Source organism: Bos grunniens, chromosome 2 (genome assembly GCF_055505025.1).
Source record: "Bos grunniens cultivar Pamir isolate PY7600 chromosome 2, Bosgru_T2T1.0, whole genome shotgun sequence".
NCBI lineage: Eukaryota > Metazoa > Chordata > Mammalia > Artiodactyla > Bovidae > Bos > Bos grunniens.
Genome location: NC_141166.1, coordinates 7531377 through 7553957, shown reverse-complemented (window position 1 = coordinate 7553957; position 22581 = coordinate 7531377). Strand labels below are relative to the sequence as shown.

The window sequence follows — 22581 nt, the reverse complement described above, 5'->3', positions numbered from 1 at the left end:
AATGGTAATCACAGCTTAGACAGGCTTTCAGTCAAGTCCAGCCCGGAAGGACATGGGAACATCACAGATCACGGGGTCAGTGGTCAAATAAGCTTAAGCAGGAAGGTTCAAGCAGGTTCCTGAGGTCCTTGGCGGGCGTTGTGAGCACCAGAGCTGAGAAAATGTACACGAGATTGTTGACTCTGGGCGGACGCTGTTTGTCTTGTGCTGTCCCGTACTTGCCCTGCTGTACTTGGCCTGGTCAGAGCCCGGGGTTTTACCTGCCACCCAGAGGCAGAACGGGGACTCTTCCGGTAAAGCCTTGCCCCAGCCGGGACAGGGCCAGGCTTCCTTCCAGTCCAGAATGTCCCCCTTCCTCTGTTCAAGCTCCCTGAAACCCAGGTGTGGGGTAGAGCTCCTGGGGGCTCCCTAGCCCTGAAGGGCACACTCCTTTTTCTCCAGGAAATGGCCAGTGATGAGCTGAGGGAACTGAGGAATGCCATGACCCAAGAGGCCATCCGTGAGCACCAGATGGCCAAGACCGGCGGCACCACCACCGACCTCTTCCAGTGCAGCAAGTGCAAGAAGAAGAACTGCACCTACAACCAGGTATGGCGTGGGGGCGGCGACCAGAAGGAGCTGAGGGACACGCCAGCGGGGAGGAGGGGCTACAATGCTAGGCTGTGGAGAGGGCACGTCTTGGTTCACCAGCATGGTACATCTGTGGCTTCTAGAAAAGATGCAGAGAGAAGCACCCAGAGAGAAGCACCCAGATCTGTGTGAGGTGCGACCAGATCTGTCCTGCAGCCAGCATAAGAAGACCAGACCTACAGGGGGCACAGAACTTCTGCAGAGTCACAGATGGTTGGAAGAGAACTTGGCAATAAAAACTCTGCTTCCTCACTTCACACACGGGGAGACTGAGGTCCAGAGCGGACAGGCTTTGTCTAAAGCGGCAAAGACGGTTAGTGGCAGAAAGAATAATAAGCCCAGATCCAGACCTTTCTGCCTCCAGTCCAGCCAACTTGGTGGGAAAGCCTAAGGGACTGAGCCCTGAGTCCTGAGGGTGAAGACCACTGCCCTGGCCTGGCCTCCTGTTTCTGGGTTACACATGTTATGCCCTTGAGGCACCAATATTCTTGGATTTGGATTAGTGCTCAGTTATTCTGGCTCAGACGGTAAAGCGCCTGTCTACAATGCGGGAGACCTGGGTTCGATCCCTGGGTCAGGAAAATCCCCTGGAGAAGGAAATGGCAATCCACTCCAGAACTATTGCCTGGAAAATCCCATGGACAGAGGAGCCTGGCAGGCTACAGTCCATGGGGTCGCAAAGAGTCGGACACGACTGAGCGACTTCACTTTCTGTTATTCTAGAACTCTATTCATTCCCCCATCTGCTTGTCAAGCAAGCACCTTGCCCCTGGGGACATGTGGTTGCAGCAGGAATAGGCAGCCCTGCCTTCCAGGAGTCCCTTGGAGAATTCCCATGCAGGAATCCAAAGATGTGTGTGCAGGTTCCTGCTGTCTGCGGAGTTCTCTCTGCTGGGGTGTCACTGCTCTGCAGTGACAAGGCCGTGCTGTGCTGTGTCCTCCTGGCCCACGGCTGGGCACGCTCATTAGCCGGGGCCTCCCTCCCATCCCACAGACACCAGCTGACACCATTCACAGCTAAGAGTCTTCAAAGCCACAACTTGCTACATGTCATGGCCGTCCAGGGTGGACTGCAGAAAATCAGAACAGCAGTTGTTACACCCAGAAATGCCTGGGATTTGCTGGGGCAGACCTGGTTTCTGGACCTGAACGGTCTAGTTAAAGGGATAGGAAACCAGAAAGCAGCACTAAATACCCCCATGACCTTCAAGTCCTCTTTCCTCTCCGGGCTTCTGTTCTTCCACCTGTAAAATGAAGAAGAAACGGAGTGATCCCTAGGAGTGCTTCCAGCTCACTCAGTTCTAATCAGAGAGGTCCACCCAACGGGGTGTGTTCATTTTTCCTGTAGGAGATGAGTCTTGAAGCAAGAGAAGAGAGGTCAGTCAGTTCAGAAGGATCAACAAGAAGAGCGCAGAGGTCAGGCTGAGCCAGTGAGATACTGGAAGGGAGCCGACAGGCCCGCGAGGAGAGAGGAGAACATGTGCACGCACAATGGAGTCTCAGGGGTGAGGGCACTGCCAAAGTGGCGTGGGAATAACGGCGCCAGCCTCTGTGATTTGACCTACTTCTACAGTGGGAGCCGTGGCAGGTCCAAGAGCGGGGTGGGCGACTTCACGAGTGGTCCCGCTCTCTTTTTTCTCTCAGGTGCAGACACGCAGCGCTGATGAGCCCATGACAACCTTTGTCTTATGCAACGAGTGTGGCAATCGCTGGAAGGTCTGTATGTCTGTATCCTTCTTCCTCCCCTGTCGTCCTCAGGCGCCGCCCCACTTAAGAAGTAGTAGGCACACAGCTCCAAATGGGGGCTGGGGGAGCAGTTTGCCAGCCTGCACAGAGCAGGTCTGCAGAGCTGGAGATAGCGGTGCATTGTTGGGAAGGCAAGGCCAGAGGACACATGTGTGTGCACGTTTTTGTTTTGGAAAGCACCCAGCTGGGGTGGGGACAGCAGCCGGCATTTTATCACAGGATGGGCAAGTCTGTCATTTGAACACAGATGGAGATCCTGAGATCCCCGGGGTTGCGGGGAGGGCGGGGTGGGAAGGAAAAACAATAGCCCTCTGCACTTGGACCACACCTCTCTGCAAAGTGCTTCCACAGATGCTGTTTCCTTTGAGCCCGGTCACAGCCAGGGGATGACTGAGCCCTGTCAAACAGGCACTGCTCTCAAATGCACCCAGGTCGTCCTCCCCTCCTAAGGCAACTCTGGAAAAGCCTTACGTTACCCCAGGCTGTCACCCAGGCAGCCCCAGCTCCCGCAAAGGCGGCCGTTTTGTCTTCAGGCATGGGAGCCAAGCAAAGGCTGCTCCTGGAGTGCTCCTTCCCACCCCGTCTTCTGAACCACCTGAGTGTGGTCACATGATTAATGTCCCCTTCCAGTGCTGTCTGATATGCATGTGTGCTGTGTGCTGTCTGGGTCACCGGGCAGCCGGCAGGTGCTTCAAAAGTTGTAAGGTCCTTAGCGAGGACTGAGCGTGAGACTGGAGTCAGGAGCCCTGGTTTCCCATCTGCACGCTGCCCTACTCACTGTGTGAGCCTGAGCATGTCACCACCTCCCTGAGCTAAAGGGTGATGCTAACGCCTTTCTCCCGGGCTGATTATGAAGACTGTTACATACATACACATGCTTTGCAACCACTACAAGAAATGTTCATTGATAATATTACTCTCACTTTGAGATGAGGAAATTGAGCTACTGAAATGGTTAACGAGCATAAAGTCAAGCAGTTTGGAGCACGGAAAGACAGTGCTCCAAATTCCTGACCTTTCTATGACTTTACGAAGGGCCTTGACGGCCCTGGGGCCTCATAAGAACTGCCATGTTTTTTTAGGGTAAAAGTCAGATGATTATGTATTTTCTTCTTTCATTCACCTGTTGAGCACTTAGAGGTGAAGCCAGGATAATGGCATACTGGTTTCAAGCACAGGCTTGGGTATCAAGCTCAAATCCTAGCTTTATCACTCACAAAGTGACTTTGCCAAGTGCCCTGAACTCTCTAGGCCTGGATTTCCTCATCTATAAAATAAGGGTAGGAATATAGCCCAGAGAGCTATTTTGAGGATTAGAGAAGGTAATACATGTGAAAAAAAAACAGGGCCTCTGACAGCTCAAATGGTATCTTTGTCAAATTAGGGAAAGGTGTTCTTCCTGCAGGTAGATGTAGCCTTGCACTTGGGTCCAGAACTTGGGAAACAGCAGGGATGGAGTTTCAGCCCCAACCTGCTCCTGTGGGGAGGCTCTCTTGTGAACAACCTGTACAACCACATAAAAAAGTCCCGAGCATATATATGCCTGGTGCCTAGAAACCACCATTCTTATTATTCACAGTTGTTACCTGTTAGTATCATGGGAGCTCGCAAGTCATTTAACCTGTCTGAGCTACTTCTTTCCCTGTGAAAATGCAAGTATTATAATGGTGCTTATCTCACAGGGTGACTATGAGGAGGAAATGAGTTGATGTATGTTAATACTGCTTAGCCCAGAGTAACTGCTCAATAAATAGTAGCTTTTATGAGTGTTACTGTTGGGCAAAAGACATTCTACATGCTCCAAACCCAACTCCTCCTCCCTGATTCCCAGAGAGAAACTGGAATTTGGAAGTTGGAGAGGCAGGTCCCACTAGAGGTGGCAGCTACATGGCTTTGGACAAAATTTCCAGGTAGCGTCCGCTGCCATGTGGGAGGCCTGCTGTCTAACCAAGCTATGAGTAATAATCATGGTGGTTTCTGACCATAAATTCAGAGCCCACCACATGTCCGGCATCAAATTTCCATTCATTGCTTATCTTTTTCTTCATGGATCGGCATTATGGTCCCATTTTACAGATGAGTGATTTGTTCAGGGTTGTGCCGCTAAGAGTGACAGGGCGGGGATCTGGACTGCTCTGTGTGGCTCCAGGCTTCCCGGGTGGCTCAGTGGTAAAGAATCTGCCTGCCAATGCAGGAGATGCACGTTTGATCCCTGGGCTGGGAAGATCCCCTGGAGGAGGAAACGGCAACCCACTCCAGTATTCTTGCCTGAAAAATCCCATGGACCGAGGAGCCTGGCGGGCTACAGTCCACGGGGTCGCAAAGAGTCGGGCACGACTGAGTGAATGAACACAATCCTGCGTGGCACCAGACCCCACCTTCCCTTTCACGTCCCCTCCACGTGCCTTTACCCTCTTTGAGTGGCGCAAAGAAAGTTCTAAAACGCTGTTGCCTTCTTGGTTTTGTAGTTCTGCTGACAGAACCACCAACCAGGATTTCAGTGAACAAGGTGAGGAAGAACAAAGAGAAACCATCAAGCCCTTCGTAAACTGGAGAAAAATAAAAATTAAGATGAAGAGAAATGCTGAACTCTGAATGGGGCATTAGGGATCAGAGGGAGAATTCCTTTACAAATTACTAATCATTTATCAATAGGGATGGGCTTCCCAGGTGGCTCAGTAGGGAAAGAATCCCCCTTTTGATGCAGGAGTTGCAGGAGACGCGGGTTCGATCCCTGGGTTGGGAAGATCTGCTGGAGGAGGAAATGGCAACCCACTCCAGTATTCTTGCCTAGAAAATTCCACGGAAAGGGGAGCCTGGTGGGCTTCAGTCGATGGGGTCACAAAGGGTCGGACACAACTGAGCACAGTAGAGCAGAAGCACATTGACAGGCACTGGCGAATGGGGGAGGCTAACGGGTGTGATTCTAAGTCCGTGTGGACAGACCTCTTGCAGAAAAACTCAAGACTTCAGAGCCCCAGAGCTAAGGGGCAGTATATTTGATAGTAGCTGGCAGACCTTTGCTTTGAGTTCCTTCCCTCACATCTGAACCTTTCAGTCTTTTCTGAGTTGAAAAATACCAGACTGACTCAGATCTTACCCACTCCACTGTGAGTCACACTTGCGGAACAGTTGGCACACAGCATCAAATTTGGCTAAGGCAGACATGACTTCCACACCATGTAGGAAGATCTATTCCCCACCCCTCATCTCTTCTCAAACGTTCTGCTCTTCCCTATTCCTAGCTGATGTCAGGGGCAGGGCTCTGAGGACTCCAGACCTGGTCCCTCTAGGTAGGCCATACATCATCTTGAGCTCAGAGTTTCTGAGTGAAGAAGCAGTGCCTGAGTTGGTGGCCCCCGGGAGATCCTGAGCCTTGGAACCCATCAGGCCCAGGCAATGCGTTCCTCACAGCTCTGTTGTGCCCTGAGCTACAGAGGAAGTCTTCAGGGCACAAGGCCCCTGTTGTGCTTCTCCCACGATGAAGTTGGCTTGCTTTTTAAGCCAATAGGAAACTTTAGGCAAAGCTGGAACCTTCTGAAAAAGCCCTGGGAGCAGGTCTGGTGCATCTGTCCTGAGTCTCAGTCTCTGACTGTCCCTGGCCTTCCAGCAGCCCTAGGCTGAGCCTCCTGGACACTTGTTTCCTGAAATAGCTAACTCGTAAGAGCTTGTGAAACAAAAAGAGGTTTCCCGGGTGGCTCAGTGGTAAAGAATCCACCTGCCAATGCAGGATACATGGGTTCAATCCCTGGGTTAGGAAGATCCCCTGGAGAAGGAAATGGCAGTCCACTCCAGTATTCTTGCCTGGAGAATCCCATTGTCAGAGGAGCTTGGCGGGCTCTAGTCCCTGGGGTCGCAAAAAGTAGGACATGACTTAACAACTGAGCACGCAGGAGCTTGTGAACTCCTGGGAGCTTGGGCAAGTCCCTTAACCTCTCTGAGTCATTTACTTACTCGTTAAAAGTGGGAGTGGGCCTAGTGCCTGCTTCACAGCATTTCCATCTGCCTTGGGGCTCACTCTTAGGGCAGGTTTTTGGGGTAACTTCAGCTCACGTTTCTTATGTGCCCTGGCATCATCCACTCTGGAATTTGTGATAACTTTCCTCTTTCTATCCAACCGCCTCTTCCTATAGATGAAGCCTGTAAATAAACTACAGAAACCCGCCACCATCTCCAGCTTTTTAGCAGTCAGATGTAGGATGGGTCCTTTGGGAAGATGGAAAACTCACTCACAGAAGATACAATACCCAAAGCTCACAAATATCAAATCCAAGACTGAAACTCTGGCCTTCTGCTTCCTGTCATTGTGCTCGAGGCTATGAGAGATGCAGGGGCAGACACAGTGCTCTGCCCCTACCTTCCAGGAACCCTCAGCCTGGCAGGGAAAGAGACCCACAGGCACAGACTCCATACCAGATGGGATGATGGCATGTGATACATGCCTGAGGTATGAATATTACCTGCAGGAAGGCAGAGGGACGTTGTTTAAGATACCCAGGTACTTCTTCAGCTGTAATAAGGGTGGGAATCCCCTGAGGATCATGTTAAAATGCAGATATTCTGATTCAGTGGGTCTGGGGTGGGGCCTGAGATTTTTTTCATTTCCAATAAGCTCCCAGGTGATTCCAATGCTGCTGATCCACAAACCACGCTTTGAGTAGTCATGGTTGAGATATCTAGACTTTTCTCTGCAATATCTTAAGCCTCCCTCCAAATGTCTAGAAATCAAAAGCAGAGGGCTTCCATCATGGCTCAGTGGTAAAGAACTTGCCTGCCAATGCAAAAGACATGGGTTCGATCCCTTAGGTTTGATCCCTGATTTGGGAAGACTCCACAGGCCATGGAGCAACTGAGCCTGTGCGCCACAACTATTGAGCCCATGCGCCCAGCTACTGAAGCCCAGGAGCCCTAGAGCTGGGGCCCTGCAACAAGAGAAGCCACCGCAAGGAGAACCCCGCACACCGCAACTAGAGAGGAGCCCCCACCCTCCGAAAGTAAAGCCCACGAGGCACAACAAAGAGAAGCCCCTGCTCACCACAACTAGAGAATGACTGAGCAGAGTAACAAAGTGCAGCCAAAAATAAAAATACATAAATTGTTTTAATACATAATTAAAAAAAAATAGAAGGCAAGGGAATACTCGATGGATGATGGAAGTATGTCGAAAGGACACAGAAATCACCTGGTCAAGGCTCCCATTGGGAAAATAAGGACCCCTCCCCAAATGGATTCAACAACAACAACAACAAATGCAGAACAAAATATCAACCACTACTGATATAATAATGTCAATAAATGCTACTTTGGGGCTATTTAAAGATGGCAGCCTGGGCGATCTTCAGTATTCACTTCTCCATCTGAATATCCATTGTGCTTCTGCTGTCACAGGGATTTACAGCAAAGCAAAGAACACAAAACTGAATCTCCACCCTGAATAACCTGTTTACAAAGGAGATGAGTCAGAGTAAACAGCAGAAGAACAAGTCGTCTCCAGTTCCCACATCTATGCAGTTCACATCTACGTTCACGAGAGGACACAGAAAAGCATGAATAGGCCTCAGACTGTCGGTCAGCAGGCATCAGGACCTTCCCAGCCAGTCTTCCTGTATCCACTCGGGACCCCCTCCAATTCACGCTCTCCACGGCACTGACCAGAATAGGCTTTTTGAAACTGCAAATCTGATCACGTTGCAGCCCCCCTCTCCATCAGCCCCCTTTACAGCCCTCCATGTTTTCCCACTGCTTGTGGCAGAGCCTACCGGGTCCTGCAGTGCTGCCTCGGCCTCTCCCTGACCCACGGTGCTCCAGCCACACTGGTCAAGCTGTGCTCTTTATCACGTGGGCTTTGCATTCACTGTTGTCGGGAACACGTGGTTTAATCCATGCCCTCCCTAATTTCAAAGATGAAGAGAGTGTGAGCTGCAAGGGAGTCAGTATTAATTCTACCTCCCCCGAAGGCTTCCTAGGGGCAGAGAATGCTACCTTTCCGAGGGGTGGTTGGGGGGGGAGGCAGGCGGTGTTGGGGAAAGGATGGCCTTAGGGGAGACAGAAGCAACAGTCTCACCAGGAATGCTAGGGCCAAAAGACCTTGAAAACCACAGTCAAGATCCTACAATCAGTTTAGATGATTTCAGGCGTTACAGAAACCTGAAATCCTATAGAAAAGCCTTAGTCTTATCCAGACTACCAAATTCGGTCTTAGATCTGGGGGTCTGGTTTTTTCTTTTTTTTTGAGCTTGAGACTTAAGTCTCCAAGCGCCTATCTGGTTTCTCCTCTAAGTACCCCACTGGCCCTCTCAGTCTAGTCCGTCACAAACTGAGTTCACATCTTCTCTTTCTTCAATCCTGTCTTGTCTGTTTGTCAACTATTTCCTTACTTAGACCCATCTTTGACCCTCTCCCCTTGTCCTCTTCATCTTATCAGTTATCAGTTCTAGAGTCTCCCTTGCCCAATCCTTCTGTCCACTGCCACCATCAACATTTTCTCTCAGGTGGTTTTTTTTTTTTTTTTTGGATTGATGCAAAGGCCTCATACTTGACTCAAAATACTCCCAACTCAAAACACTCCCTACCTGGACTTCCTGGCAGTCAGAGGTTAAGACTCCGAGCTTCCAATGCAGGGGGCACAGGTTTGATCCCTGGAGAGGGAACTAAGATCCCACAGGCTGTGCAGTATGGCCATAAAAATAAAAATACACCCCCTACCTTACCTGCACGAGCCATGCATGGCTCTAAGCATCATTCCCTCAGTCATTTTCAGTGGATTTTCACCAGCTGTCCTTGGTCTGACTTTAAAAGTTCCTGCCTGTCTTTAGTGGTTTATCTTCTCCCCTTGCTGCCTCTTATGATATAGCCAGCCTAAGGGAGGTATTCGTCCTGTTCTTGCAAACCTGACGGACCTTCCCAACTGTGGCTGCCTATTTTGACCCCACCCCCATCCCAGTCCAAATCTTACGCTTTCTTCGAGGCTCATGTCTTCTATGAAGTCTTCTCTGATCCCCTGGCTGAAAGATAGGGTTCCTCAGAACTTCTACAGTACCATGAAATGCTATTAATTTTTACACAGCATTCTACCATGACAAAGATAATTTCTTTGTATGACAGTGTCAATATTATTTATTAATTATTGAGCATTTACTAGCTGAGTATCTTGGGCACATTATGTAAACGTCATGCCTTCATCCTTCATTTGTAAAATGATGGAAATAATAACACTGAGCTCATAGGGTTGTTGTGAGCATTCATTAGAATCACACCTGACACAAAGCACCCAGTTAGTGAGTATCAGCTATTGGTATGAGTATGGGGCGGGGGGTGGGAGGGCGGTACTTTATATTGTCTCAACTAACCCTCAGACCCCCCTGAACTAGGTTACTATTATTATACTGTTTTGTTTAAAACTTGTGGGTTGAGAACTGGTGGGTTTTAAATGAAGTTGTGCGCAAAAACAACAAAATTAAAATTGCGGGGAAATACACGTAACAAAAACTTAGCCATCTTCACCATTCTTAAGTGTGCATACAGTCCAGCAATGCCAAGAACATCCACACTGTTGCTCAGCCGATCTCCACAACTTTTCGTTTCGCAAAACTAAACTTCTGTACCTATTAAACAATTCCCCATTTCCTCCTTCCCTAAGTCCCTGGCAAGCCCTATTCTACTTTATGTCTCTATGTACTGTATTATTATACTGGTTTTACAGACCGAGAAATCCAGGTTCAGAGAGTGATCTGCTTGTAGGAGACAGAATCTGGCCTTGAGCTCGGGGCCCCACGCATACTCTGAGTCACTCTGAAGCACGGTTTCACCTGAGACAGCGTCTGTGCTGCGTTTGCCTCTCCCATGACCATCGTGGCCACTGGGTGCCAGGGCCCTCCTCTGGGCCCCTGCGCTTTGCAGCCGTTCTCACATGTAATCCTCACGGCAGCCTTGCAGTCACTGACGGGCAGTGTCCTATCTCCCAGCGCCAAGCTGATATAGGACAGATACACTGTAAATGTGGAATCAGGCCTGATGCCTGTCAATAGAGGAAACAGTACTAAATAAGCCTGTGGCACATTTTTAATGCAACTGTTTACATTTTTTCAAAGTAGTGACACTCTCAGGAGAAAACCAACTGAAATGCATGAGGTCAGAAAGAGCTTCCCAGTCCCCGCCTCCCCCCTCTCCTCCTGCAGAGTCAATCTGCTCTTCTCACCCCAGGCCACCCCCCACCCCATCTGCACCTTGTCACCAGCACTGCTGACCCACACTCAGAGCCAGAGGCAGGTAGGCGGGCGGGCAAAGGGACATAAGAGACCGTGCCTGCTCTGCTTCCTCCCCTGCCACTCCACCCCCACGTTCTTCCCTCCAACCATACCCAATCCTGACCATTCTGAAACACGCTCTGTCCTTTCACGCCTCCCTGACTGCGCACATGCTGTTCTGGAAGACTGGAATGCTTTCCCTCCCCTTGTTCTCCACCTCCAAGACTCCTACGGTCTCTGCGAGCCAGCTCTGTCGCCTCCTCTGTGAAGACTCCTCCCCTACCCACCTCCCCAAGCTCTGAGTCCGCCCCTGTTTGGAGCAGACTAGTTAGCTCATCAGAGTGCTCTCGCATCTGGACTGAAGTGACCGTCTGTAACTCAGTGTGTTCCCCACGCTCCCAGCTCCTTGTGCTAAGATGAGGACATCTTCATCTCTGCTCCAAGCAGGGGTAAAGAGGATTTTGGATCACTGATTTTTATTTTTTTAATGTTCTTGGTATATTTCAAAATGAAGAGACAACAAGATCACAAATATTGAGGCATCTTTTTCAAGGTCTAGCAAATGAATACTTCCAAATACAAAAAATTATAATTGTGCCGCTCACAGATAATTATATGATTTATTAAGATACATTAATATTAATAAACATGATTTATTAAAGCATAAGAAATATAATATTTTGTATTATCAGTTCAGTTCAGTCGCTCAGTCGTGTCCGACTCTCTGTGACCCCATGAATCGCAGCACACCAGGCCTCCCTGTCCATCACCAACTCCCGGAGTTCACTCAGACTCATGTCCATCGAGTCAGTTATGCCATCCAGCCATCTCATCCTCTGTCGTCCCTTTCTCCTCCTGCCCCCAATCCCTCCCAGCATCAGAGTCTTTTCCAATGAGTCAACTCTTCGCATGAGGTGGCCAAAGTACTGGAGTTTCAGCCTTAGCATCATTCCTCGTATTATATATTTATATAAATATCATATATTGTACTTATACATTATATTATATATACAAGACTTATTAAGATATAACAATTTATAGTGCTTAGTAGGCACAGCAGTCTGTTAATAAGAAACAAGCTTCAGGATATGTAAGGAGGCTCTTTGATCAAATTGGTCAGTGGATGTGACATAATGTAAAACCCCATTTGGAGACATTGTCAAAAGCCTAAATTGGAGACCCTGATGAAACTGTTCACCTGGCCCCCTCCTCCAGTGGCAGGCTGTGCTGCTGCCTCTGCACACAGTAGGTGCTGATTGTATGCTGAAAAATGGGAACACAGCTTTCCAAGTTAGTTACTGAAAACCCACCCACAGTAGTATTCAAGAAAACAATGAAGTCCTAACAATGGGGCAGGAAGCCACCTCCTTCTCCAGTGACCCCAACCCTCAGAGTCCAGCTGAAGGCTGCAACAGGAAACCCCTCACCCAGTGTCTTTCCTCCCCCTCTTCCCCACCAAATGCACTCATGCTTTCCGTCCACTCTCAGCCCCCCTTCTTCTCAACCCTCTGGAGGGTCCCAGGTGAAAAAAGAGAAAAGCACTTACTCATAGGAGGAGGCAAGCAGCCAAGCTGGGCTTGGAGAGTCGTCCTGCCCCCAGGCAGGCCTGAGGAATAAAAGAAACGGCGGCGAGAGGACAAAGAAGGACTTAAAGCTCTGGAACAAGGGGAAAGAAAAGGCCTAAGAAAGTTTACAAAGCAATCTGTCAGAGAAGGGATGAAAAGGGAGCCCCACTGAGCTGAGGGGCTCGGGCACTCACCTCACCTTCGCCCCAGTTAGAAACCTGCAAACTCTGAGCTGATCTCTCTCCCTTGTCCCAGAGCTTTCCCTGGGAGCGTGATGCCTCACCTGGCTGGGTTTTTGGTAGCCCCAAATACTTCTGCTCTACTTGGCTCAATACACCAGTTCTCTTGAACTCAACAGACTGACTCAACTGCCAGCTCCCTCTGGATTTTCACTGAAACACTCTGGATAGTAAGGTTACCAGCAGATCTCCAAAGCTATCCAGCCACTTTGACTTCCCAGATGTTCTAAGCCAGTGAAAATATCCACAGGCTTTCTGAAAGTCTCTCCTGCCACCAAAGGCAGGATTAATAGTAATATCAACGATCATCTGAGTGCTTTCTCTGTATGGAATGCTTTAAATCATCTTACTGCTCACCACCACCTTAGGTACAGACTACCCAATTTCACCAGAAAGGGAAGTGGGCCTGGAGCGATTAAATGACTTTCCAAAGGATACACAGCCTGGATTCCAACCTAGGTCTGTCTGACCTTGATGCCCACACACTTCCCACTCAGGACACCGCCTCTTGGGGATCCTCTACAATTCTATTGTGTGTGTGTGTGTGTGTGTGTGTGGTTCCCATATTAATTTTAGATGGGGGAGGGATGGTACAATTCTGTGGTATCTAAAAAATTTCTTACCTCACAGTTGGCAATGTAGAGTGGGGAGTGGGAGAGTCTGCCTCCTGGCTGGGTAGGGTCCTGAGTTCTTTTTAAACACTTGATTAATTAACCATAAATAACTGGGCACTGGGAACAGAACACTCACTAATAAAAGCGTAGCCTAGAGTCACGTTTGATGAAAAAAATTCAAGTCACTTGGTGGATGGACATATCTGCAAAACAAAAGAAAAGCCCCTTTCCCAGCCCAGGCAGAGAAGTCTCCTGTACAGTTAGAGACAACAGGCTTCTGGGCACGTGGCCAAGGTTCTGGGGATATTTATAACTTGAAGAGGGTGGGAGTCCCTAATAAGCTGCTATATTCTTTTTCCATCACTTCCCTCTCCAAGGCTACAGCGAGCTCGGAGCTCTCCTTCGCGCAGAATGCCTGCTCTCCCTAGTGCTCCGCTTCCATTGTCTCATATTCTCATCCTGGCTGGGGAAAGGGAAGGCTGAAAGTCCTTCCGTTCGGAAGAGCTCCAGTTGAATGCAGCTTAGCTGCTGGTGGTATTTCTTGGCTAGCTGCTGTGGTCTCGGAGATCTGCCTAGGAGCCTGTGGTTTCTCTGAGCTGCCTCAGAGTCTGATGTTTCGGGAATTCTGTGAGTCTTTGGGAACCGCCTACCATCTCTGGGCTTTGCCTGCATGTCTACGGATTCGAGATCTACCTGCAGATCTAAGATATCCAGGATCTGCCGCTGATTCCTAGAATCTTTCCAAACGTCTGCAGTCTCAAGAGAACTCTGCCTGAGGATTTGAAATCTGTTTTGAGGCCTCTTGGATCTTTTGAAGCCGGAGACCTAACGCATCTTTTGCTGGCCAGGAGGTGAGTCTGTTGGTTCCCAATTCGGGTTTTCGGCTTCCTGCCTTCAGTCGGTCAGGGGCTGTTAACATCCTGAGAGCCCGCTGGGCTTAAGCCATTAGAGGCCCACGATCCCATCGACGCGGGAGGCTGCCAGGAACTCTTTTAGCAGGCAAGCCCTCAGGGATAATAAGGACAGACTTTCCGAACCCCGGGGCCCGGCTCGCTCCACCTTACGCGCCCTATAACCCACCCTCTCTTCTGATTTCGCTTCGGCTTTTGCCTCCCCTCCGCTAGGCGCAACTCAGCCGGCCCCTCAAGGGGAGCCCGTTTTAGAAGGACGCGGTCGGACACCCCTACAGGGTTAACAGCGATAGAGCCGAGTCCCAGCCGGGCCCTGCCGCGGACCTCTGTCTCCTACGGAAGGGCTGCGCGGTGTCTCCTGGGAGTTGTAGTCTGCGCAGCAGTGTGAGAATGCCGCGGTGGCTGCTGGGAGATGTAGTGCGTGGGTGGAGCTCAAAGTTCCAGCGCGGCCGCCGAGTCTCCCCTGGGGAGTGGGCGGCTGCTGCTTTCCTCTCAGGCCGGGGTCGTCAGATGAGAGCTAATTCCAGAGGAACCCAGCACAGGCTAGCACTTATATTAGGCTCGATGTCGCAGTTAAGCTTAATTTAAGCTCGACTCAAGATAAACTTCTAGGGGTGTGAGGAGAAGCAGGGCAACCTCTCTGGCTTAATCCGACTGCGCTCTCCAAGAGAAGAAAGTGAAAGATACTCCGCCCTGGCTAGGAGGACGCGATTTTTTTCTTCACCCTTTTGTTCTTTCCCTCCGTGTGGCTTTTGGCCTCTTGACTGGCCTTTGTACGACAGAATGGAACTCCAACTCCCGACAGGCCATGGGGACGGGCGCAGGCGCGCTAAAGGGGCTCTGCCGGGCTACGAGAGGCGGGCCTAATACTCGGCATCTAATTGGCAGAGCGCTTTGGGAGCTTCGCTCGCTGATTGGCCGAGGCAGCTGCCGGAAAGGGCCCAGCCTCGACATGGAGGAGCAGAGGCGTTCTGTGGGCTGGGCTGAGAGCCTCCTCCCTGAGAGAACATCGGCTTGACCCCCGGGTCCGGGAGGGACCGAGCCAGGGGGTTGTCTTATTAAATTCTGGCAGCCTCCACCCCTTGGCGTCGGAGACACAGAGGGCGGGTCGCGCTCGAGGGTCAGGGAGGAGAGTGACCCGGCCCGGGTTCAGGGCCCTCCCCACCCGCCTGGGCGGCCAGAACTCCAGCCCTGGGGAGTGGGCAGGGCCTGTTTCTGTGCCTCACGCCCTGCTTTTCGCCTCCTATAGCGCTGTCTGCTAGCTGCTTTTCCTGCTCTCTCTCCTGGGAGGCGAATCCTTGAGCCCGAGATGGCAGCCACCCTGCTCATGGCTGGGTCCCAGGTAAGCCGGGGGTGGCTTCTTGGACCCTGCCTGTGCTTAACCACCTCGTCCCCGCGTTTCTTTGCTCTGCAAATCCCTGTGGGAAATTCCCTGGGATTAGTAATTCGCTTGCTTGGCCATTCTGCCTCCAGAGACCCAGTATCAGGACCGTATAGCCACAAACAAGCATTTATTGAACACCTGCTGTTTGCCTTTCAATACTAGGGAGACAAAGATGGATGGAACGTGCCCTCCCTGTTTGCTCACAATCTGTAGGAAGACAGATGCATCCGGTTAGCCATGAAACTAGCGTGATAAAAGCACTATTTTCTGTAGGAGCAAGGTGCTGTGGGAACCAAGAAGTGGGAGTATTCTCTCTGAGGTGTGGGAGGAGGAGTGGAGCAGAGCGGCGGAATGGGCGAGGGGTGGGGACTGACGAACAGCTGGTGCTGGAACAGGGTTTTAAGGAATAGTAGGATTTCACTAGTCCAAGGAAGATATTCCAAGAAAAGGGGAGCGTTGTAGGTAAAGGTATGGAATGATGTAGATGCTCGATGTGTTCTGAGAAGAGTACTGTTAAGAGGAGGGCAGGGGTATCCGGCCATGGGACCAAAGCAATCTGCTCATAAATTGCTCTCTCCTGAACCACATCTCTTTGTTGCTTACTTATTTCTCCTTTGGACTCTACATATCAGACCTAATGCCTTTTGCCTTCTCAACAATTCCAGCCATGTCTCTCATTTCAAGAAGAAAAATTGGTACTAACTTCCTAGATACCCAGTATTGAGGAAGCAATGTGTGATTTCAGGCACCTGTGACATTTGAAGATATGGCCATGTACCTCACCCGTGAAGAATGGAGACCTCTGGACCCTACACAAAGGGACATTTACAGGGATGTTATGCAGGAGAATTATGGAAATGTTGTCTCATTAGGTAAGAATTCTCTTTCTCCACCCCACGTTTTTTGAGACTATCAAAAATGCCTTAGCTCTTTCAACACAAACTAGTTACTTGACTTTTAAAGCACCTAATTAGATTTTGGCGTGGGCTGAGCCCTCAGGCAGATCTTTGAGTGAGGGAATATCAAGGTCATATTGTCTAGGATGAAAGATTGTTTCTGCACATTTTAGAAACACTCAGATTTCTTGCGCCCTGAATCATTTGCCATTCTCCAGCCTGTTTGTACAGATCACTGACCAAACAGGTCTGACATAATGGTACTTGCCAGGTTATAAATGCCCCTGTAAATGGTGTTTTTACTAGAAGATGAAGGGGTGCTGACCGAGGTTGACAGGAGGGCAAAAGCCACCTTTTTGTGTTTGTTTTGGCTTCAGAGCCCTAGCTTTGCCTCAGGTCCTTTATTTATCCAGAGTAGGTACTTGTCTAGAGATGTTTCAGAGTTGATCATAGATTTTGAGTGTGTCAGATGCTGTTCCAAGAGAATCCTGAACTAAATGAGATCACAAATTCTATTAAAGAGGGAAGCTAATTTTTTTTAATGGCCTGCAAACCTGTCTTTTCTCTGAGATACCCTTTTGTCTGGGTGCAACTAGAATAAACTGTTCTTGAGCCGAACAGTCTTTTGACTCACTTTGTCTCCTGTTAGGACTTGACAGAAGTTCGCAACCATGTATGGTTCACTAAGTTATCTGCCATTCATTAGGATTATTTCTTTTTCTGAAAGCTTTATCCCCATAACTTTTAACAAACAAATGGCAACTCTGAAGGGTTTCCTATTTAACCTGGACTCTCTCTGATGTCTCAACTTTCTTGGATCCTTCCTTTAGAAATGCAACTATAAATGACGCTATCTACCCAGATCTGATGTAGTCAGGAACCCAGGTATTCCACTTATTCCAACAAAAACAAGAAATGAGAATCTTAAAGAAATGTGAATGTATATGTCAGTTGTCCAGCCCAAGGAATGCTTGTTAGAAAGATGGAAACATGGAAGCACCAAAAAAAAAAACAAACAAGTTTCTTGCCCAAATAAGTTTGGGAATAGGTTAAATAATGTTTACAAGACTTCTTTACCTTCAGACTCCTCAGAACCTATAATCTGGTATCAGGGCATTTTGGATTTCTGAGAAGAGGATGTTGTAAGCACCATTTACCAAACTAATTTATCCATGGACCTTTTTTCCCCAGAATACCTAGTAACCTCTTTCTAAAAAGTGTACCAAGAGACACAACTTGGAAAAGCAGTGACTGGTAGAAAGTTTCTTATACATAGTGACTTTGTGTATTTTGATTTTCTTTTAAAGTTTTTACCTAGTCAATGCCAAGAGTATTCTGAGCCAGGCATCTTTTTTGCCTTCTCCAACTGTCTCACTTCTGTTTGCATTAAAAGGCCAGTGAGGGAGACTTCCCTGGCAGTCCAGTGCTTAAGACTGTGTTCTTCCAATGCAGAGGGTGTGAGTTCAATTCCTGATCAGGGAACTAAGATCCCAAAAAGCTGCATGGTGAGGCAGGAAAAAAAAAGTACCAAAAAAAAAAAAAAAAAGCCACTGAAAAGTAGCAAGTAACATTTGGCAGTCATTTTTCCTGTCGAGTGAGACTTGATATAGATTGATAAAAATCTGTTTTTCTCCAATGCTAACCCAGTAAGTCCATTTTTTTCCCCTAGTAGGTGCTTAGTAGATATTAAATAATGCTAATGATGAAGACAAGTTAAGAACATACAATACACACACACACGCGTTCACATGTAAAATATCTAGGCTCTTGGCTTTTAGAAGCTCTAATTTAGAGTCTTTTCTATTTCTTTTATATATATGTTGATTTATCTGGCTGTGCTGGGGCTTAGTTGTGGCACACGGTTTTAGTTACAGCATGTGGGATCTAGTTCCCTGACCAGGGATCGAACCCTGGCCCCCTGCATTAGGAGCTTGAAGTCTTGGCCACTGGACCACTAGGGAAGTCCCTAGAATCTTTTATATTTCCTATTTCTGGTTTTCTTCTTTTGAAACACCAGAAACATATATACTTTGAATAAAGAACCATTAACTGTAGTGATACAAAGCATTAACTTTTATCAGACACCTGGATTTGTATCTTAGCTTCACCATTTACTACTGTATAACCTTTTGTGAACCACTTCTGTGGACCTTGGATTTCTCATTCATAAAGTGGAAATCATCATGATGTCTGGAGAAGGCAATGGCACCCCACTCCAGTACTCTTGCCTGGAAAATCCCATGGATGGAGGAGCCTGGTAGGCTGCAGTCCATGGGGTCGCAAAGAGTCAGACACGACTGAGCGACTTCACTTTCACTTTTCACTTTCACGCATTGGAGAAGGAATTGGCAACCCACTCCAGTGTTCTTGCCTGGAGAATCCCAGGGATGGGGAGCCTAGTGGGCTGCCGTCTATGGGGCCGCACAGAGTTGGACACGACTGAAGCGACTTAGCAGCAGCAGCAGCAGCATCATGATGTCTGGTGCTCAGTGTGGTTGAGGTAATTCACATAAAGAACTTAGCACAGTGCCCACCCCACAGTAGATCATTTTTGTGTGTGTTTACCAATAATATTCTTTACCCTTTATTACAGATTTTGAAATCAGGAGTGAAAACGAGGTGAATCCAAAGCAAGAGATTAGTGAAGATGTAGAATTTGAGACTGCATCTGAAAGACCTGTTGGAAATACTGAGGAAAATCCTGAAAGTGAAGAGGCCTTTGACAACAGGGATAGATCAGAAAGACAATGGGGAGATTTAACGGCAGAAGAGTGGGTAAGCTATCCTCTCCAACAAGTCACAGATCTGCTTGTCCACAAAGAAGTCCACACAAGCATCCGATATCATATATGTTCTCATTGTGGAAAGGCCTTTAGTCAGATCTCAGACCTTAATCGGCATCAGAAAACCCACACGGGTGACAGACCCTATAAGTGTTATGAATGTGGGAAGGGCTTCAGTCGAAGTTCCCACCTTATTCAACATCAAAGAACACACACTGGGGAGAGGCCCTATGACTGTAATGAATGTGGGAAAAGTTTTGGAAGAAGCTCTCACCTCATTCAGCATCAGACAATCCACACTGGAGAAAAGCCTCACAAATGTAACGAGTGTGGGAAGAGTTTTTGCCGGCTGTCTCACCTCATCCAGCACCAAAGGACCCACAGTGGGGAAAAACCCTACGAGTGTGAGGAGTGTGGGAAAAGCTTCAGCCGGAGCTCTCACCTAGCTCAGCACCAGAGGACCCACACAGGTGAGAAGCCTTATGAATGTAACGAATGCGGGCGAGGCTTCAGTGAGAGATCTGATCTCATCAAACACTATCGTGTCCACACCGGGGAGAGACCCTACAAGTGTGATGAGTGTGGGAAGAATTTCAGTCAGAACTCTGACCTCGTGCGCCATCGCAGAGCCCACACGGGGGAAAAGCCGTACCACTGTAATGAATGTGGGGAGAATTTCAGCCGCATCTCACACTTGGTTCAGCACCAGAGAACCCACACTGGGGAAAAGCCATATGAATGTAATGCCTGTGGGAAAAGCTTCAGCCGGAGCTCTCACCTAATCACACACCAGAAAATTCACACTGGAGAGAAGCCCTATGAGTGCAACGAGTGTTGGCGAAGCTTTGGTGAAAGGTCGGACCTGATTAAACACCAGAGAACCCACACAGGAGAGAAACCCTATGAGTGTGTGCAGTGTGGAAAAGGATTCACCCAGAGCTCCAACCTCATCACACATCAAAGAGTTCATACGGGAGAAAAGCCTTATGAATGCACAGAATGTGAGAAGAGTTTCAGCCGGAGCTCAGCTCTTATTAAACATAAGAGAGTGCACACTGACTAAGTCCTGTAATTACGACTGGGAAATGATTCATTTGAAGGTACAATTGTATTTGATATCAAAGAGCTCTCTCAAGACTGAAGCTTCTCTTACTGTACTGAATTTCTTTGCTGTGGGTCACCATTTAAAACATCACAGAAGACAAGCCACTTGAAATTCTGACCCATGGCTTTGGGAATATTATTCCCTTTTCCAAAATAGTGATTTGTATTCATCCAATACTAACGAATTATTTCATCAAAATCAGCCTCACAAATAACTGGAAATCTGAAGACCAGGTGATAAATGCTGGTAAATGCTCAGGCCTGGAAATGGAGTAAATCTTTCAAAGTAATTTCTCCCATCCTTGACCCAAAGAGCTATACTAGGAGAAATGTTGAACTGTGATAGGGTGGTCACAGCTGCTTTGGAACAAAACAACCAGAGACTTTACCTGAATTGCCACACCTATTCACTCACCATCATATCACACATCTTCCCTTCAAAGGGCTTTCTCCTTGAGTTGCTCATGCATTTGTATCTTTCTATCTTCCTGAGAGCAGGATTCTGCACGGTGAAGGCAATGATCATTGCTTTTCTCCTCATTGTTTCTAATTAACTTTTTTTAAAGCTTTCCTCTTTGTGAAAGCTAACTGAAGATTCAGATTGAAAGGAAAAATGAGACACAGATTTGGGGACCAAGGACTCATCAACAGTGGTGATTTTAGCAAGAGATGCCCACTGTTGTTATTGCCATTGATCAGAATTTATGTATTTTCTTTGGGGATCACTGTAGGGAATATTGTAGGGAAAATATCTTCAAGGAAAGCTAGGACCATAAGTGATGGTGGAGTGTAAGGAGCAAGTGGAATTGACTGGGGTAGGAAGCATAGAGTTCCTTCCCAAGGAATCAGGTCGTTTCTGTGTTCTTTCACCTCTACCCTATAAGATCAAGTCTCCCTATACTGCTAACTCTAGGATTTGATAAGGGCCACATCCCAGTGTTTATCTTAGCTTGCATAAGGGCATGTGTATGTACAGTGAAATGTGTATTCTTGATGTTTTTCCAATAGCAGAAACTGAATTCACACTGAATTAGCATGCTCTTGGGTGATGTTGATCATGTGACAGAAAAACTGACATAACTCTAATGTGAGAAATGTCCTTTTGTTCATTCTTTATGAAAAAAATTTAAACACTAGTGCTCTTGTGTGCACTCTCCTGAAAGATCTGTACAGAACCAAGCACTTGTTTATATGTATTAGTCTGTTGGAGATAATTACCAAATAGGTTGATTGTCCTAGTCTCAGACTGAATGACTTTCTCTTTGCCCTAGTCACAAGGAATTAATAAACCTAGATAGGAATGTATTTCCATTCTCTCAGCTTACAAATTTAAGTGGTTTATGTCAGCGTTGACCCAATTTAAGCCCAGTAATGTCAGTTCTCCTTATCTGAGCTCAAATAGGAATTAAGAAATATCCCGAATGTTGATGCTTATCCAAGCATTTGGGGGTGGGGGTGGGAGGGAATTGATGTCCAGGAATGGGGGCTAGAGTAAGGAATATTTTTTTTTGAGTCTGCCCCAAATGCTGTGCTTTATTGTGAGTGTTGTAACATTTGAAAAACTTGTGCCATAACTCTTTGGGACTTGGTGTTAAAAGAGCCAGTGGTCTTTCTTGGGTAGTGTACTATAGTGATTTCCTGTGACCCACCGCCCTGTGGGTCTGCATCCTTTGCAATAACACAACCTCAGAAGTAACAGTGAAATACTCCACAAAGTAGATGTCTTTCTGTTGGCACTCCTATTTAAATACAGAATCGGGCAGGGAGCATGTTCTTTGTTCTATACGAAATCTAGCTGTGGGTATTCATATTTTAATTGTTGAATGACTTACATGTTCTTGATGACTAAACTCAAACATGTCTTTTTCCCATATCAGTGTTGCTGATGGTTTTAATGAATATCAAAATTCTCCTGTTGTTTCTGTGAGCTGCTAGGGGCATTAGCTTCAGAGTGGCCAGAGAAGACATCATCTCCATGACCTAACTGTATTTTACCCGCTTTTCTTTCCCTATTCTCCTGCCTTACCCCCAACCTGTTCCTTCTGCTGCTCTTGGCTTCTAAGTGCCCCAGCCTTCTCCCCAGACATGTACACTCCAGTTGGGAAGTTAAAAGGGCAGAGGGCCAGACCAGCTCTATCCTCTCTTCCTGCCAGTTGTTGCCCATTTGCTGCACTGAACTCTGTGTAAAGTTATGCATCAGTCTCTCTTTGCTAAAGCTTTCTGCATGCCTTCTGCTCCCAAGTCTCTGGCTGCTTCTGCACATACCCTGAACACATTGTGCCTGTTTTCTATGATTGTGGAGAGTGAGTGAACAAGTTAAGTATGTAGCACAGTTTTCCTTCTGGTATTGGTCACAGTTATATTAGTGTCTGTCTACATCTGTATTCTAACAATATTCTGTAATTAAAAGTAAAATTTTTAAAATCAAAAAGTGAAGAATTATTTTAGTAATTCAGCACCAAT

The 22581-nt window shown here is 47.8% G+C and overlaps 2 protein-coding genes and 1 long non-coding RNA gene across 18 annotated transcripts in view; 2 read left to right on the top strand and 1 right to left on the bottom strand.

The window, feature by feature from the left end:
* TCEA3 (transcription elongation factor A3) overlaps positions 1-11298 on the top strand; it is a 51781-nt gene extending 40483 nt beyond the window's left edge. For 3 of the 6 annotated variants that reach the window (XM_086328095.1, XM_086328075.1, XM_086328054.1), the window contains 3 exons: positions 442-588; positions 2275-2346; positions 4845-4958. In XM_086328095.1, the coding sequence (XP_086184221.1) occupies positions 442-588; positions 2275-2346; positions 4845-4853 (228 nt within the window). In that variant the 3' untranslated portion in view covers positions 4854-4958. Of the gene's footprint in view, positions 1-441; positions 589-2274; positions 2347-4844; positions 4959-6509 lie in introns of those variants that run through there. The other 3 variants (XM_086328104.1, XM_086328064.1, XM_086328084.1) reach the window with 2 other exon arrangements.
* LOC147377364 (uncharacterized) lies at positions 7458-14775 on the bottom strand. Of its 9 annotated transcripts, none has more exons than XR_015137399.1 (7): positions 13734-14775; positions 13050-13243; positions 12169-12278; positions 10081-10393; positions 9332-9380; positions 8136-8267; positions 7458-7815 (listed from the first exon to the last, which is right to left on the bottom strand). It is a non-coding gene; the product is annotated as an uncharacterized LOC147377364 (long non-coding RNA). The 9 variants fall into 9 exon arrangements; XR_015137406.1 differs by having other exon boundaries at positions 12169-12228; positions 13734-14713; XR_015137408.1 differs by having other exon boundaries at positions 14121-14343.
* ZNF436 (zinc finger protein 436) lies at positions 13752-22549 on the top strand. Of its 3 annotated transcripts, XM_086328018.1 has the most exons (4): positions 13752-13891; positions 15201-15293; positions 16081-16207; positions 18825-22549. In XM_086328018.1, the coding sequence occupies exons 2-4, from the start codon at positions 15261-15263 to the stop codon at positions 20075-20077; spliced, it is 1413 nt and encodes a 470-aa protein (XP_086184144.1). In that variant the 5' UTR covers positions 13752-13891; positions 15201-15260; the 3' UTR covers positions 20078-22549. The 3 variants fall into 3 exon arrangements, with proteins under 3 accessions (XP_086184144.1, XP_086184164.1, XP_086184154.1); XM_086328038.1 differs by lacking the exon at positions 15201-15293 and having other exon boundaries at positions 13753-13891; XM_086328028.1 differs by lacking the exon at positions 13752-13891 and having other exon boundaries at positions 14963-15293; positions 16001-16207.
* Positions 22550-22581: the final 32 nt, after the last annotated feature.